Source organism: Corvus cornix, chromosome 4 (genome assembly GCF_000738735.6).
Source record: "Corvus cornix cornix isolate S_Up_H32 chromosome 4, ASM73873v5, whole genome shotgun sequence".
NCBI classification, from domain to species: Eukaryota; Metazoa; Chordata; class Aves; order Passeriformes; family Corvidae; genus Corvus; species Corvus cornix.
Window position 1 is genome coordinate 67,532,917 of NC_046334.1, and position 13,122 is coordinate 67,546,038.

Sequence of the window (13,122 nt, forward strand, 5' to 3'; positions counted from 1 at the left end):
GAAAAAAAAAGAGCAACATCAGCTAAGCAGTGAGGGTGCAAAATCAACTGCCTAATTTAAGAAGTCTTAACTTCAACAGTCTCTGAAAAAATCTTAATTGGTGCACTTGCACAAACTAATGCTTTATGGACCAGCCATGTCAAACTGCTTTTCTTCTTCCATCCGCATCAAAATTCCTATTAGCTGAACTTTTTACAATCTGGCATTTCTTAGCTTTTTTAAAAAAGAAAAATAAAAAATACAGACTCTTGTGACGACAGGACCAGGGAACAGGTTAAACACTGGAACCCTAACTCTTGTAAGCTATTTGTAAGGAGTCTTGCCACAGCCACTAAAATGGCTGTGTCAAAACACCAAATCCCAAACTCCTGCTCCAGTCTCACTTCTCTGTTTTTCTGATGTTTTAACTGCCTAGTGATCCCAGGCTTGTTATCTTTTCCTAACTAGTTTTTGCACCCTGGCTCTCAAGAGTCCTGGGTCTTACAGTCAATCAATCCCCTTCCTCACTCCAAAAGATGCCCTTCCCTTTTCCCTGCTCACAGCAGTCTGTTGGTCCCTCACTACTGCTAACAGGTGACTGTCTTTGTAACTCCTGTGAGAGTTTGAAAAGCCATGATGAAAGTCAAACATTTACCAAAAGTTTTACCGTAGAATGTGATGTGCAAGACTTGATTAACAACCCCTTAACAGCTTTGTCAGCTGTTCTGCTTTCTATGCAGTAATTATTTTTCCAAGAAGCAAACACAAGGTTTTGCTCTAAACAAAATTTCAACCCAAGACATGTTGACTGTGCAAACTTTGACTAGGCAGGACAAAAGAGAGAACTTGTTGGACATACTCAAGACTTGTGTTTTCTCTTTATGTTTAGAAGGCCAGCTGTGCACCAACAAAAAAACAAGATCAAAAAAAGGCTGGCAGGCAGCTATCCCACTCAAGGGCAGTCTTGCCAAATTTTATTAACAGAATTAGCATGTATTATGCCCAACAATGTCTGGTTTATACCTCAGGAGGTGCTGCACTACAGCACTGCACTGCTGCAGTTACTCACCCATGGTAAATCCCCTGTACAGCTGCAGGTAAGCAGTGAAGAGGCGCCCCAGACACGTCAGCACTTTCCCACTGGTTTCACCCCCATAGATCTCATAGCAGCAGTGGACCAGGCCATAGGCAGAGCTGCCAAAGTGAGCTTTGTCCAAGACTCCACACAGTAATTCCCCATCTCTGATAATAACCTAAATAATAGAACACAGCTTTGAGTCAGGAAAACAGAAATTCTGATCTTACTATGACCTCTACAGGTTTTTGTGTGTAATCTATGTGAAAATAGGTTTAAGTTTAAAAAGCTCACATATTGGTGAACAGTTAAATGGTCAGATTATCTATACTTCTAGAATTTATAGTAGAAATTTCTAACACCATCTCTGGTTTTCCACCTATAAAGTCTGACAATAAAGACACATGGTCTAACAAAAAGAGATGGAATCTACATAAGTCAGGACTACAGAGAGTTTTTCCTGACTCCCCGGCCTATCCTTTAATCACCCACTTCTGGCAGTAACTTCTTGCAAAATATCTGCTCCCAACTTTGTCACCTCCCTGCTTCCCTCCCCATTTCTCACGCCATTTTAATACAACACAGCCCAGCCCAACCCCCAGAGTTGTTGCGTACCTGAGATTCACACATTGAATCAAGATTCAGAAATCCTTTTGCAGGTCCCTTTATCCAGGCTCTCCCACCAATCTTTGCTTTCCCAGTCAAATTCAGTGGAGCATGGTTGTCTGGAATGATGTTTATTAACAATGTAGAAACAACCTATAAGGAAGCAGGATGAGTGGAAGGAATTATTTATTTTATATACTCCCTTCTCAATATACAAAATCTGGCATGGATGAAAAAAGCAGCATCCTGCATGTGTTCTTTCCATTGACAGCAAAGTTTTGAAAGCTTGGAAACCTGACAAGTAGCAGGAATATCCTCTTGCTACTCTAGCCTCTGAAGGATCAATGAGCTGAGACACATCATTATTCAGAAATATAAAACAGCAAAGGTTTTTCCAATAATTAGATGTATTAAAATTAAAAAATAAAAAAGCTGTCTGTTGGGTTTCACAGCTCAAAAACACATACCAAGACCCATATGGTGTTGATGGGATCTAGCCTTTCAAACACCCTAAGCAGCACTGCTTTTATTATTAGCATTCTGCTTACTTTGAAACCATCAGCATTCTTTAACCCTGTAAATGATAAACTACCTGCTTTCCTGTCCATAATCTCTGTGGCTTCATAATGGCAGGAGGAAAGATTTTAATTCTTCCTTTTTTGTCTGTCAGTCCTCGGTACACAAGCTCCATGTATTGCTCTCTGGTGAAAAAGCAACCCCGGATCGTCATGCTGACTCCAGAAATCATGTGATCTTGGATCAAGCCAGGAAGCGGCTTCCCATCCTGAAGAGGTAACAAGAAAAAGGTGGTGGTATGGGGGGTTAGTAAGTCATGTGCCTCCAGCTCCCAAAATTATTCCCCCTGGATAAATGTACTTAAATAATTTGTAAAGAACTCATCATTACAGCACAACTCTCTACTGAATCTCTTCTGGACACTGACATTCAAAGCTACAAGATGGTTTGGATTTGCTGGGCCTGCCTTCTTTAGAGGAACAGAACCACAAGTGGAGAAAGAACACAGACATAAACCTCAAAAATAAGTAAATAGGTTTTTTAAAAATTACCTCACTTCTCATTAGACAAAATAAACAAACCAGAGTGATTTCATGTAGGAATAAATTTATCTGGCAGTTTTACTTGCCTTTGGCACGAGGTACTGTTCATCAGTGAAGGCTAAGGTGTAGGCTTCCGCTCTGCCCAGCTCGCTCTGCGGGAAATGGGCGTTCATTTCATCCCCATCAAAGTCAGCATTGTAAGCCTTGCAGTTGGCATAGTGAAGCCTCAGCACTTTCTCCCCAGGCAGGATTCGGGCCCGGTGAGCTTGGATGGAAGGTCTGTGAAGCGTGGGCTGGCGGTTCAGTAACAGCACATCCCCGTTCTTAATGTGCCGACACACCTGCAAAAGAGATTTGGTTGCTGCCTACAAGGCATTGCCATGCCTCAGAAAGGACTAATTTATCTTTAAATACACACACATCCAAAACATCTTCTTTCTGGTGTTCATGTTCTGTGCAAAACTCAGAGAGAATCAAGACTGCTTGCCCTTGAACGCCCTCTGCTCTCCACCAAACAACATACCTCCCATTAACTCCCCCAACCCACAGTGATCAAATCAATAAGCTCTTCATCCAAAGCCCACTGGGCTGAATTGATACCTCTCACAATACACCCAGTCCTGGACACCCTAGACTAAGGTAGTAATATAACCTTAAGCTGAAGCAGACACCGGGAATCTCTTAATTTCAGGTTTGAATACAATACAATATATCCTTATCTAGAACAGGCTCTCAAAACAGTCTCATTGTAATTTTTCTGTTTGTAAAATCCAAATATCCACTTAAGTGATTACCAACAGGAGTATGGTAAATTGTTTATACAATCTACATACTGTTATGTTTAACTCTGAGACGGGTTCTGAAAGAACTGACATCACAGAAATACTCAAATTTCAAATCTCTGCTAAGCCTTTGTGAGAGACAGGGTTAATACATAATGTGAAAACATTATTAAACACCAAAACTTTTGCCCTAGCAGCTAAATAGTAAGTTTTCAACTCTTGCAAGGGATGGAGATACAGTTAAGAAGTTTCAAAGGTTGATTAAGCTAGAGGAGATAAGAGAAGAAACAACTGACACAGCATCAATTAGGTTGGAAAAGACCTCTGAGATCATGGAGCCCAACTGCTAAGCCAGCACTGCCAAAGCCACCACTAAGAATACCCTGCATCTTGGCACGCTGAATGACACACACTGCATGTTAGAAGAAAGTAAAATCCAGTATGGAAAAACGGGATTTAGAATTTGAAAAAGTATCACATTTAACTTCTTACGTCCCCAACCAGAGATGGAGGAGGGCTCTGCCAATACTCACAATCTTCAGCCCTGTCTGGGGTGCCCCTGAGGAGGGGGTGAGGAGCTGCTTGGCGATGGCCTCGCGCTGGGTCAGGCTGGTGGCACTCAGCACCGTGCGAGACCCGTCCTCGTTAATGACCATGGAGGCCCCAGGGTGGACCTTGGGACCATTAATGACAGCCTGCCTCAGCTCTTTGACATTCCAGGGAGTGACTGGCTGAGGGTAAGTCAGTTTGGTAGCAAATACCTAGACAGGAGGGAAAGCAGGAGAGAAACAACATGTTGTTCAATTTTGGCTTCAAACTGTAAAAAAAGTCACTGATAAAACAGCATCAAATGTTAACTCATACAATGCAAACATAAATTACTTTAAGCTCTTGAATGCATCTCCTCCTCAGTCTACTCTAATGCCAAATAAATACATTTCTGTTTTAAAATCCTCTACAATAAGAATAGAAACAATGTCTTTTTTCTATTTTCTACTGCAGTATAAAACTCAATTAGCAATTAAAGAAAGAAAGCACAGATTTAAATTCTGCAAACAAGCCAACAAATAGAGAGAAAAAGCACATTATCACCAGGTTCATTATTTTCTTCAAAGATGATGATGATAACGAAAAGCTCAAATTCAGGCTTGGTGTCATCTCTATGTGGTTAAAAATCCTTAACGATGGATGAAGTTGGTGACATTATCATGGACTTCTCTTAAGGCTGCAATACCTCAAAAATACCTTGTACAAAGACCATAGGAGAAACAGGATCTGCTTTTAAAGCCTGCACCAATTCCTAATCCCATAAAGCACGTACAGCTTTTTCTTTTTTTTTTTTAAATCCCCTTTCTCAGATGTGGTGTTCTTGCTTTGTAACAGTAAGCATTTCCCGCTCTTCACTGCTCTTTCCTTATTAACACTGGGCAGGAAGGAGTTCAGACGAGTCAGAAACTCTCCACATTCTAAACTGCTACCAAGTGTCAGCAGTGTAGTTCAGCCCTGAGCTGCACCAGAAAGACACAGTCCTTTATTTATGCTCACCATAGGGATGCCAATCTCATTGGTCCCGATGTACATATCAGGGCAAATGACGGATCGAGCAGCAAAATCCACACGCTTCCCCATCATGTGCTTGCGGAACAGCCCTTCCTTCTTCTCCAGCAGCTTTGGAAACAGAAGGTAACAATTAAAACCTGAAAGTATGGAAAACCAGATGGATTCTTGCAATGATGAGTGTCATGAAAATGACCACCTACTAACCACAAATAGTTCACTTTTTTCTGACTCCATCAGCTTCTCTTTAACTGTCTAAGACTCCACCTCCTACCCACCTGACGAATACCAGGGTATTTTTCTGTTATCAGCTTGTCCATGTCACTATCAAACACAATGTTGACATGGCTCTGGAGACGTATCCAAGCATTGTACAGCTTATCTGCAATGCTCTGTCCAGGAATCGTTGCCAGCACAGAACGGTCCAGAGGTTCACTATCCCCTCCTGTCTCCTACAGAAACAGAAATTAGAAACTTGGACTTAACAAAAAATATCTTCTATTTACTAGGCTGAAATTATAGTATTAATTACAGTATTAAACATAGCAAATGAAACATTCACCATTATTTTGCACTGGTAGTCAGTCCAGGTTAGGAATCACTGTAACTAGAAAATCCTGTTCTTAGATAAAAATAATGTAAATCCAAGAGTTTTTACCACCTACATCCCCCTTCGTTTTCAGTCTAAAAGCTGCTACAGCAGTCACATCCAAAACTCATTAACCTCCTGTCAAACGTTTTATGAACCTATCTCCATCTAGTGGCTACTTTCTGAGTAACTAAAAATGTTTCCAAGATCTTTTACACTTAAGATCTAAATCAAGTTCAGCTGAAACTGAGTCCAGTGTCAAAGACCTCTCAATGATATAACTTTTGAACAAACATGGAACGAGGCAAGCTGACATACATTATTATTTACACTATACAACTATGTGAACTGTCAAAAGCAGACAAGCGTTGTTACTAATTAATGTTATTTGTGAAATTCTGGGTTCTACTTAGACATCAATTGTCAAAAAAGAAACACAATCACAACTGGCTCCACTAGGCTTAGAAGCTACAGTGGCTTTTTTCCCTTCTTTTCATGTGATGAGATATTGGCAAAGTTTTATTGTGAGCTGGCTGTGCTGTACAGATTTAATTCTCCAGAAACAGGAGCCTGTTATGTCTCACGTACAGCAATCTAATACCAAAAACCACGACTAAGAGAATCTGAGCAAAATGTTTTTTTCCTTTGCACCAGGTAGAAAAGGGTCGGGGGGGGGAAGCTATGGAGAATGGAGAACTTCTCCACCAGCAGATGCTCCAACAGCTCAGTCAAAAATTGTTACTGGCACAGCTTAAGCAGGAGCCTACCTGAACTCGACCCACACATCCAAAAAAGCAAAGAATAAGATAACCAGCAACTCTTACTGTTTGAATTTCTTCTGCAATTTTTATTGGCTGACACTGCTCTTTTGCCATGAAAACCAAGAGCTTCCGTATTAACTGGGCATCTTTCATCACAGCCTGCAAGTTCACAGTCTGCCCATTTGTGAACAGGCGGTCTCCAACGCGATTTACGGGACGATACCTACAGCAAATCAAAGTTACTTTAGAAGATTAAAGCCACTCAAAAGCAACATGATAAACCTCAAAACATTCTAAGCTAAATCTGCAGTGCATGGAAACTAATCCAAACAAACTAACAGTAGGCATTTAAAAATTCCTATATTCTACTGGGACAGTCATAAAAGAGGAATGATCCTTAACATGAAATTTTATCAGTACTGTACACTTATAATATTCTATAATAATTTAAAACACTAACACTAAAATATATTTTTTCCATAATTAGTATTTCAGTCTTCTAACAAACTTATTTGGAAGTTACAATAGAACTTATCACCAATTACTACTGTGATTTTTATTATTTTAACACTCCACTGACACTTCAGCAGACCAGTGTCTGTGCTACAGGAGTTTAGATCTCCAACTCCTGCAAAGGATGCACTAAACCCTGTGATTTCTATAAAATTATGGGGGGGTAAATTTTACCTTGAAGGTGGAACCACAAGTAGATCTAAAAAAAACATGTCTGGACTGAATCCTGAACTTTCATGGGGATCCATCCCAGGGAAGAGATAATGCAGAAAGAAACCTAAAAAGATACAATGAATATATAAACTTGTTCTCACTGCTACTGTTTGGGAATCCAAACCCCCAGATGCACTTGGTCAACCAAGTCAAAAGAATCTGCTAAGTTAAACACTATTGAGCTTGTTTAAAATAAAAGCATTTAGACATACTTTACAAAAAACTGACACCCTCTTTTCAGGCACATATTTTAGAAACAATTCTGGACAGAAATACAGTTTATAGAGAGAAGAAAAAGCAAAGCAAGAGGAAGAAAGTTTCCAGCTACTAACTGTGACTGTATCACAAAACTGCTTTGTTTTCTCCTGGCAACTGCAGACAGATTCAGAGTACAGGCAACTCAAAAAAGAGGCTGATAAATCCATTCTCAGGCTTTAACTAGGGTAACTGTGAGGTGTAGCACCACAGGAAAATCAAAATCTTTGCAAACAACAGTTGGGATCTGTGGGGAGCCACAACTTAAAAATAACTGACCAAAGTGTTAATTGAATCCAGGTCTCTGCATTCACTGGCTGCCACTCCTCCTGTCACAAAACCTATCTTGTAGCCAGGAGTCCTTAAGGCAAAAGGCAAAGATCTGACAAGGAGTTCACACTGGAATAGTTACTGGCTTCGTCCACTAAAAGGTACAGAAAACAAAGTGACTTTGCTCTTCACAACCATTACCTTCATTCTTCCACAGAGCCAGGATGTATTCCTTGGCAGTCATTGGTGTCAGGTATCCTCTCTTCCCTAACTGGCTTTCATCAATACCTGAAAAGTAAAAAAGAAAATAAAAATAAAATATTTACTAAAAACCCAAACAAACAAACCAAAAAACCCAAACAAAAACACCAAAAAAACCCAAAACCCCAAACCCTCAAGAGATTATTGTGAAAGGGGGTTTTTTTGCTAATAGTGGTAAGTGCTTCCAGCTCAGAGAAGGAATGGAAATACATACAAAATATACTAGCTGACATCTACATCAAAATTATCATTTAAATGTTTGCTTTGGGAATATGAAATTAACTACAGAAAGAAACCATTTCTGTGACTAGTGAATATGAATATAAGTAACAGAAATAGACTCCATTTTAACATCTGAAGTTTATGCTTTATTTATAATGAGCTGGAACCTTTCTTCAAATGATCTCATCCCCTGACCAAAACACAAATCAAGAGTCAACCTGCAGCTGGGGAGCCTTTCAGTGGGGTTCAGGTACTTCAGTGAGATATCAAGGTTCCCATGAAATACTCAACTGGAGGAGACAATAGCACCAGCCAGCAATCCATCCCTATTATAATTTAGAGTCTGGGCTACCTCTGCATTGGAGAGGAAGGAAAACACACCGTTTTGCTACCGAAAAGCAAAAAGATCGATTATTTTAAAAACAAAGCCAGAGATTTTAGATTTCAATTTCCACTTCTCTTGCAGGCCAGCCCCATGAGTCCCAGAATACACAACTTGATGAAAAGCAATTCTCCCATGACCTCACACAGTTTCCTATTCTTTTTCTGGCTAAGGTCCACAAACGCAGATTTTTGCATACTGCAAGTTCAATTCTCCATTCATCTAGAAGAACATTCCATCCCTTAAACAGAAATGCATCAATGCCAAGGTTAAAGGTACCCCCTTTTGGGACTTAACCATGTACAGGCTATGCAGAATGAACCTAACCGTGTGGTCCATCCCATTTCAGAATATAGAATACTTCCCATTTTGCTTCTTCATCCACAGCTCCAGAGATTTAATTTAGTATTTAGATCACACAGTAGCAAACAAAATAAACTCTCTATGGAAGCCTTTTCTAAGGGCTAAATAACACACAAAAATCTGCTTCAATTCTGTCTCATGTGTAAAGGATCAAGGATGCAAGAGGAAAAAGGAGGTTTAAATTGATTCAATCAATAGATTAATTAATCCTGGAAAGTGCCACCTACTTTTCTTTCTGTCTTTTACTCTGTAAGAGGAAATTCATGTCATTTTCTTTCTGAAGTTGGTTATCTTTCTCCTAATTAATCTTATCTCTAGTTGCTCTGTTTAAAAAATCCAGCAGAAAAACTACCTGCCAAAAATGAATTGCCCCAAAAACCACCCTAAAGCTGACATAGATTATGCTGTTGTGCTTCTTTTCCTGACACAGAGGAAATTGAAGCTGCAAAGCACAGCAGGCTCTCAAATAGAAATTTAATGGAACTGGGTTCTCTCTGACTCCTAAGCTTACTGGTTTAGTTATAATCAGTATTTTTTATAAATGAGTCCCAAGCGCACATTCACTGCTAGGAATCTCTACCCCTTAAATGCAGGGGAGAAGTGCCAACATATTTGAGTAGAAGAAAAATATTTTACCTGCTATTTCATCCAGAATGCCTTCCTCTCCTGACTTATGGTACACTGTGGAAGGATAGGTTACTGTCAGCTTGCTGTTGTGCTCCTTTCGCACCAGTGATCTCCTGGATCTTAAAGGAAAAAAACCAAACAGGACAGGCAGATACAAGTTAATAGAAATACTGTATTTAACTAGAAACCAGCTACTTACTTCCTCATGGACTTAAACTTACTTGCAGTTTGGGCATTTCTTTGAACCCATGTGCGCTTTCCAGAACTGTGCTATCAGTTTATTTCTACACTCACACACATTTTTGACCTGATGAAGGAAAAAAAAAACCAAACCCTTAAAAATATGAATAGAAATAAAATAAAACATCTTACACAAATAGTTCACTAAACATGATACAATTAACATTAACTATCAACATGAACATTATTAGTACCAATGCACACACATCCATGTACTGATTAATTCATGCTTTGATCTGTAGTGTTCTTTCATCATCTACCCATTTGCTGGAGACATACATCCCTCCTTTCCACCCTCCTTTTTCAATTTATTCCATAAAGTCCTTATTTTTCAAGTCAGTACTGGAATTTAAAGCTTTTTTCTAATGATGATTTAAGAAGGTATAAGAATGACAAAAATCACTTCTTTTTACAGCTTATGAATGTATGATTTACAAAGTGCTTAAGCTTAGTTTTTAAACAAGTGATCAAGGAATTAAAACTGGCTTATAAACAAATCTGCTTGATGATGTTACATTTTTAAACATCATCTTCACTCATATTTGACTTTACTAACCATACATATTAAACTACGTTTAAATGGAAATTAGAATGCAATTATGCAAGTCTTTCTAAAAATGCCACTGTAATTAATTCTGCAAGTTTGCTGGATGCAGGAGTTCTCAAAATGTGTTCTGCAACTCAAAACAGCCAGAGCATCATACAGGTAAGTATCAACATCTGTAGGTGATGTACTGACAGCAGTATCAGATTTTTATATGCAACTTACACCATCAAAACATTTCCCTACGCAGACATTTCCCTATTTTCCAGAAACTCAATGGTTATACAAACAGGAAATAAAATCCTTTTTAAGTTTAATTTCAGACATTTCCCTCAAAAAGCCCTCTAAACATAACACAGGTCAGAACTCCTGGACAAAATCCAGCACCTACACAGTCGAAGAAAGGCTTTGTTCTGCACATTGCCAAGAGGACAAAGCCCAAGACCTCAGGAGAAGCACTGACTGTACTTACATTAGAACACCGATCTCTTATTTGAGAGCTTTGTAACATTTCCTGGACATGGCGATTTAACTCTTCTTCAATTTCTGAGCCTGTTGCATCTGCACATTGCTCTACAAACTAAAAGGAACAGAAGAAAAGAAACTGGCATAGCTTTATAGTTATGAGACTATGAACTCCAAAAGAGATGGAGCAATAGACAGTACTTGCCCTGTTCAGAATGATTTCAAGGTCATAGACAGCGTGAAGCAGCCCCTTCTCTAGCACCTTCAGCTGACTTAGCAGTAAGTGAACCACGGCTCGAGGACATGTCAGCATGTGACAATTCAAACAAGATCCTCGGATTAGAAGGTATAATTTCTGGAAAGATAAGGGGAAAAAAATGTTATGCTGGCAGATTTACTAGCGTGCACAGTAAGCAAGTAAATACAGTTGTTTGTACTTTAAGAAAGTGTTACTATAATAGGGAAACTAGACTAACGGTAATTTTAATCATAAAGAATGTGCTTGAAAAAAAATTTCTTTCAACCAAACTCATATGCAAAGCATGGTCTGTAGATAAACTCTCTGCACATAACGGATACATGAAACACCTGTGGTATCTACAGCATCTCTGGGACCAAGGCAGCTCTTACACAGCACGGTGACTACAGCTTCTAACAGCTCATCCCACACGGGACAGTGGGGAACCCAAACCCCCACACTAGTAAAATAAAACATTCTGGTCTCAATCCTTCAAGATCTTTCATATAATCACATTCTCCTCAAGGTCTGGGAAATTATCAGTGGGTTTTACTATTTAACACAGCTGTGTGTGATTATTTAACACAGCTCTCTCCCTCCAGCTGCGCACAGCCCCCGTGGCCTGAAGGCTGGGAATTACTGCTGCAGGATTTTAATCCTTGATCAATACAGGTATTTGAATTAAAGCTGGAACAAGGTTAGCAGTGGGTACCTCATCTAACTTTAGACACTTGAAAGTGAGATTTTGACTCTCAATTAGCAGCCTGTGCAAAAGGCTGCTACTGTAAATGGTGAGATCAGCACCTCAGGAGAAAATTCATCCCAGCTCAGGTTTCTTATAAACTGGATGAGTAGACAGCTGTTTATGTGCAGTAGTTCGTTAGAAAAAATGATAATTTCTACTGTGCCATCCATTTAATTAAAGCATGACATCCTACAGTCAGTCACACACCTCATGACAAATATTTCCCCCTCACCTGTCTATCAATATTGAGTAAAATAATAGTTACAATGAAGTCCTTATTTTTCAGAAGGCCTATTTGTATTGAACTATCATGACACAACAAACCTTTTCTACTACATTTGCTGTTATTACACTTAAAAGAAAAACAGATCTTGGCACCTTTATTATTCTCAAGGACTGCAACTACATGACAGCTCGGGCACCACCGCCCCCCCTTTTACCAGCAATCACTAAGTGTACATACATCGAAGAACAGGGGGTTGTAGACAGTCAGAGGCAGTTCTATATGGCCAAAGTGTCCGGGGCAGTTGCTGAAGTTCTGCATGCAAGTCGCACACACTTCTTTGGAGTCCGGAGGTCCCAAGGCCAAGTCGTACAGTCCATTTACAGCCGGATTCCCCACATTATCCAGGTACTGAGGGTTTGTTATGGGTTTTACACTCAGTTTCCTGGAGGTGAAAGGCATGAGTAAAAATCAACGGCAGCAAACAACAACATGACACACACTTGAGCGGTACAACTAAAATGGGCATTTAGTATCTGTGTGATCTTTTTAACTGATGAAAACATCTTTCTGAAAACATTTTGCGGATGCAACGGCAATTTGTGTACCAATGATTTCATCATCTGAGCAAAGCAAAATCATTCCTACCACAGCAAATATTTCTTTTACATCTTTATCCATGCTACTAAGAAATCACGTAATTTTGCCTGTATGTCCCCTCCAGCGGTGCGAGAGCTTGTATAAAACCGGGCTGCCGCCATCCCGGCGTCTGGGCCCCGGCCCAGCCGGACCACATGTCCCAGCACGCCGCGCGCCACAGCCTGCCGCAGCTCCGCGGCGCCCTGCCGCGGGGCACTCTGGGACTCGTAGTGCCCAGCAGCACCCGCACAGCTCCGGATGCGTACACATGGACCCTCACCTGATCTCCTCGGCCGTGTACATCCCGAAGGACACCCCGGCCAGCCGCCGCCACGGCACCACTTTGGGCGGCCTCATGGCGACCGAGCAACTCCTTCCCGGCCGACAGCTGATCCCGCTCTCCCCTTGCAAGTGCCGCGCCACGGGCAGCACCACGCGGTCCGGGGCGCGGGGGGGGCGGGGCCGGGCGCTACCACCGCCGCGGAGGGGCGGTACGGCCCCGCCGGGGGAGTGGT

The 13,122-nt window shown here is 40.6% G+C and overlaps 1 protein-coding gene across 2 annotated transcripts in view; it reads right to left on the reverse strand.

The window, feature by feature from the left end:
• The window catches only part of POLR1A (RNA polymerase I subunit A), a 30,007-nt gene extending 16,950 nt beyond the window's left edge, over positions 1-13,057 (reverse strand). The window contains exons 1-16 of one of the 2 annotated variants that reach the window (XM_010402078.4): positions 12,888-13,057; positions 12,209-12,413; positions 10,968-11,117; positions 10,770-10,877; positions 9,735-9,820; positions 9,523-9,632; positions 7,860-7,946; positions 7,095-7,197; positions 6,471-6,630; positions 5,336-5,509; positions 5,046-5,168; positions 4,034-4,261; positions 2,805-3,059; positions 2,253-2,444; positions 1,670-1,813; positions 1,049-1,232 (exon numbers count right to left, since the gene is read on the reverse strand). In XM_010402078.4, coding sequence (XP_010400380.2) covers positions 1,049-1,232; positions 1,670-1,813; positions 2,253-2,444; positions 2,805-3,059; positions 4,034-4,261; positions 5,046-5,168; positions 5,336-5,509; positions 6,471-6,630; positions 7,095-7,197; positions 7,860-7,946; positions 9,523-9,632; positions 9,735-9,820; positions 10,770-10,877; positions 10,968-11,117; positions 12,209-12,413; positions 12,888-12,964 — 2,386 coding nt within the window. In that variant the 5' untranslated portion in view covers positions 12,965-13,057. Of the gene's footprint in view, positions 1-1,048; positions 1,233-1,669; positions 1,814-2,252; positions 2,445-2,804; positions 3,060-4,033; positions 4,262-5,045; positions 5,169-5,335; positions 5,510-6,470; positions 6,631-7,094; positions 7,198-7,859; positions 7,947-9,522; positions 9,633-9,734; positions 9,821-10,769; positions 10,878-10,967; positions 11,118-12,208; positions 12,414-12,616; positions 12,735-12,887 lie in introns of those variants that run through there. The other variant, XM_010402079.4, reaches the window with a different exon arrangement.
• Between the last annotated feature and the right edge of the window lie 65 nt (positions 13,058-13,122).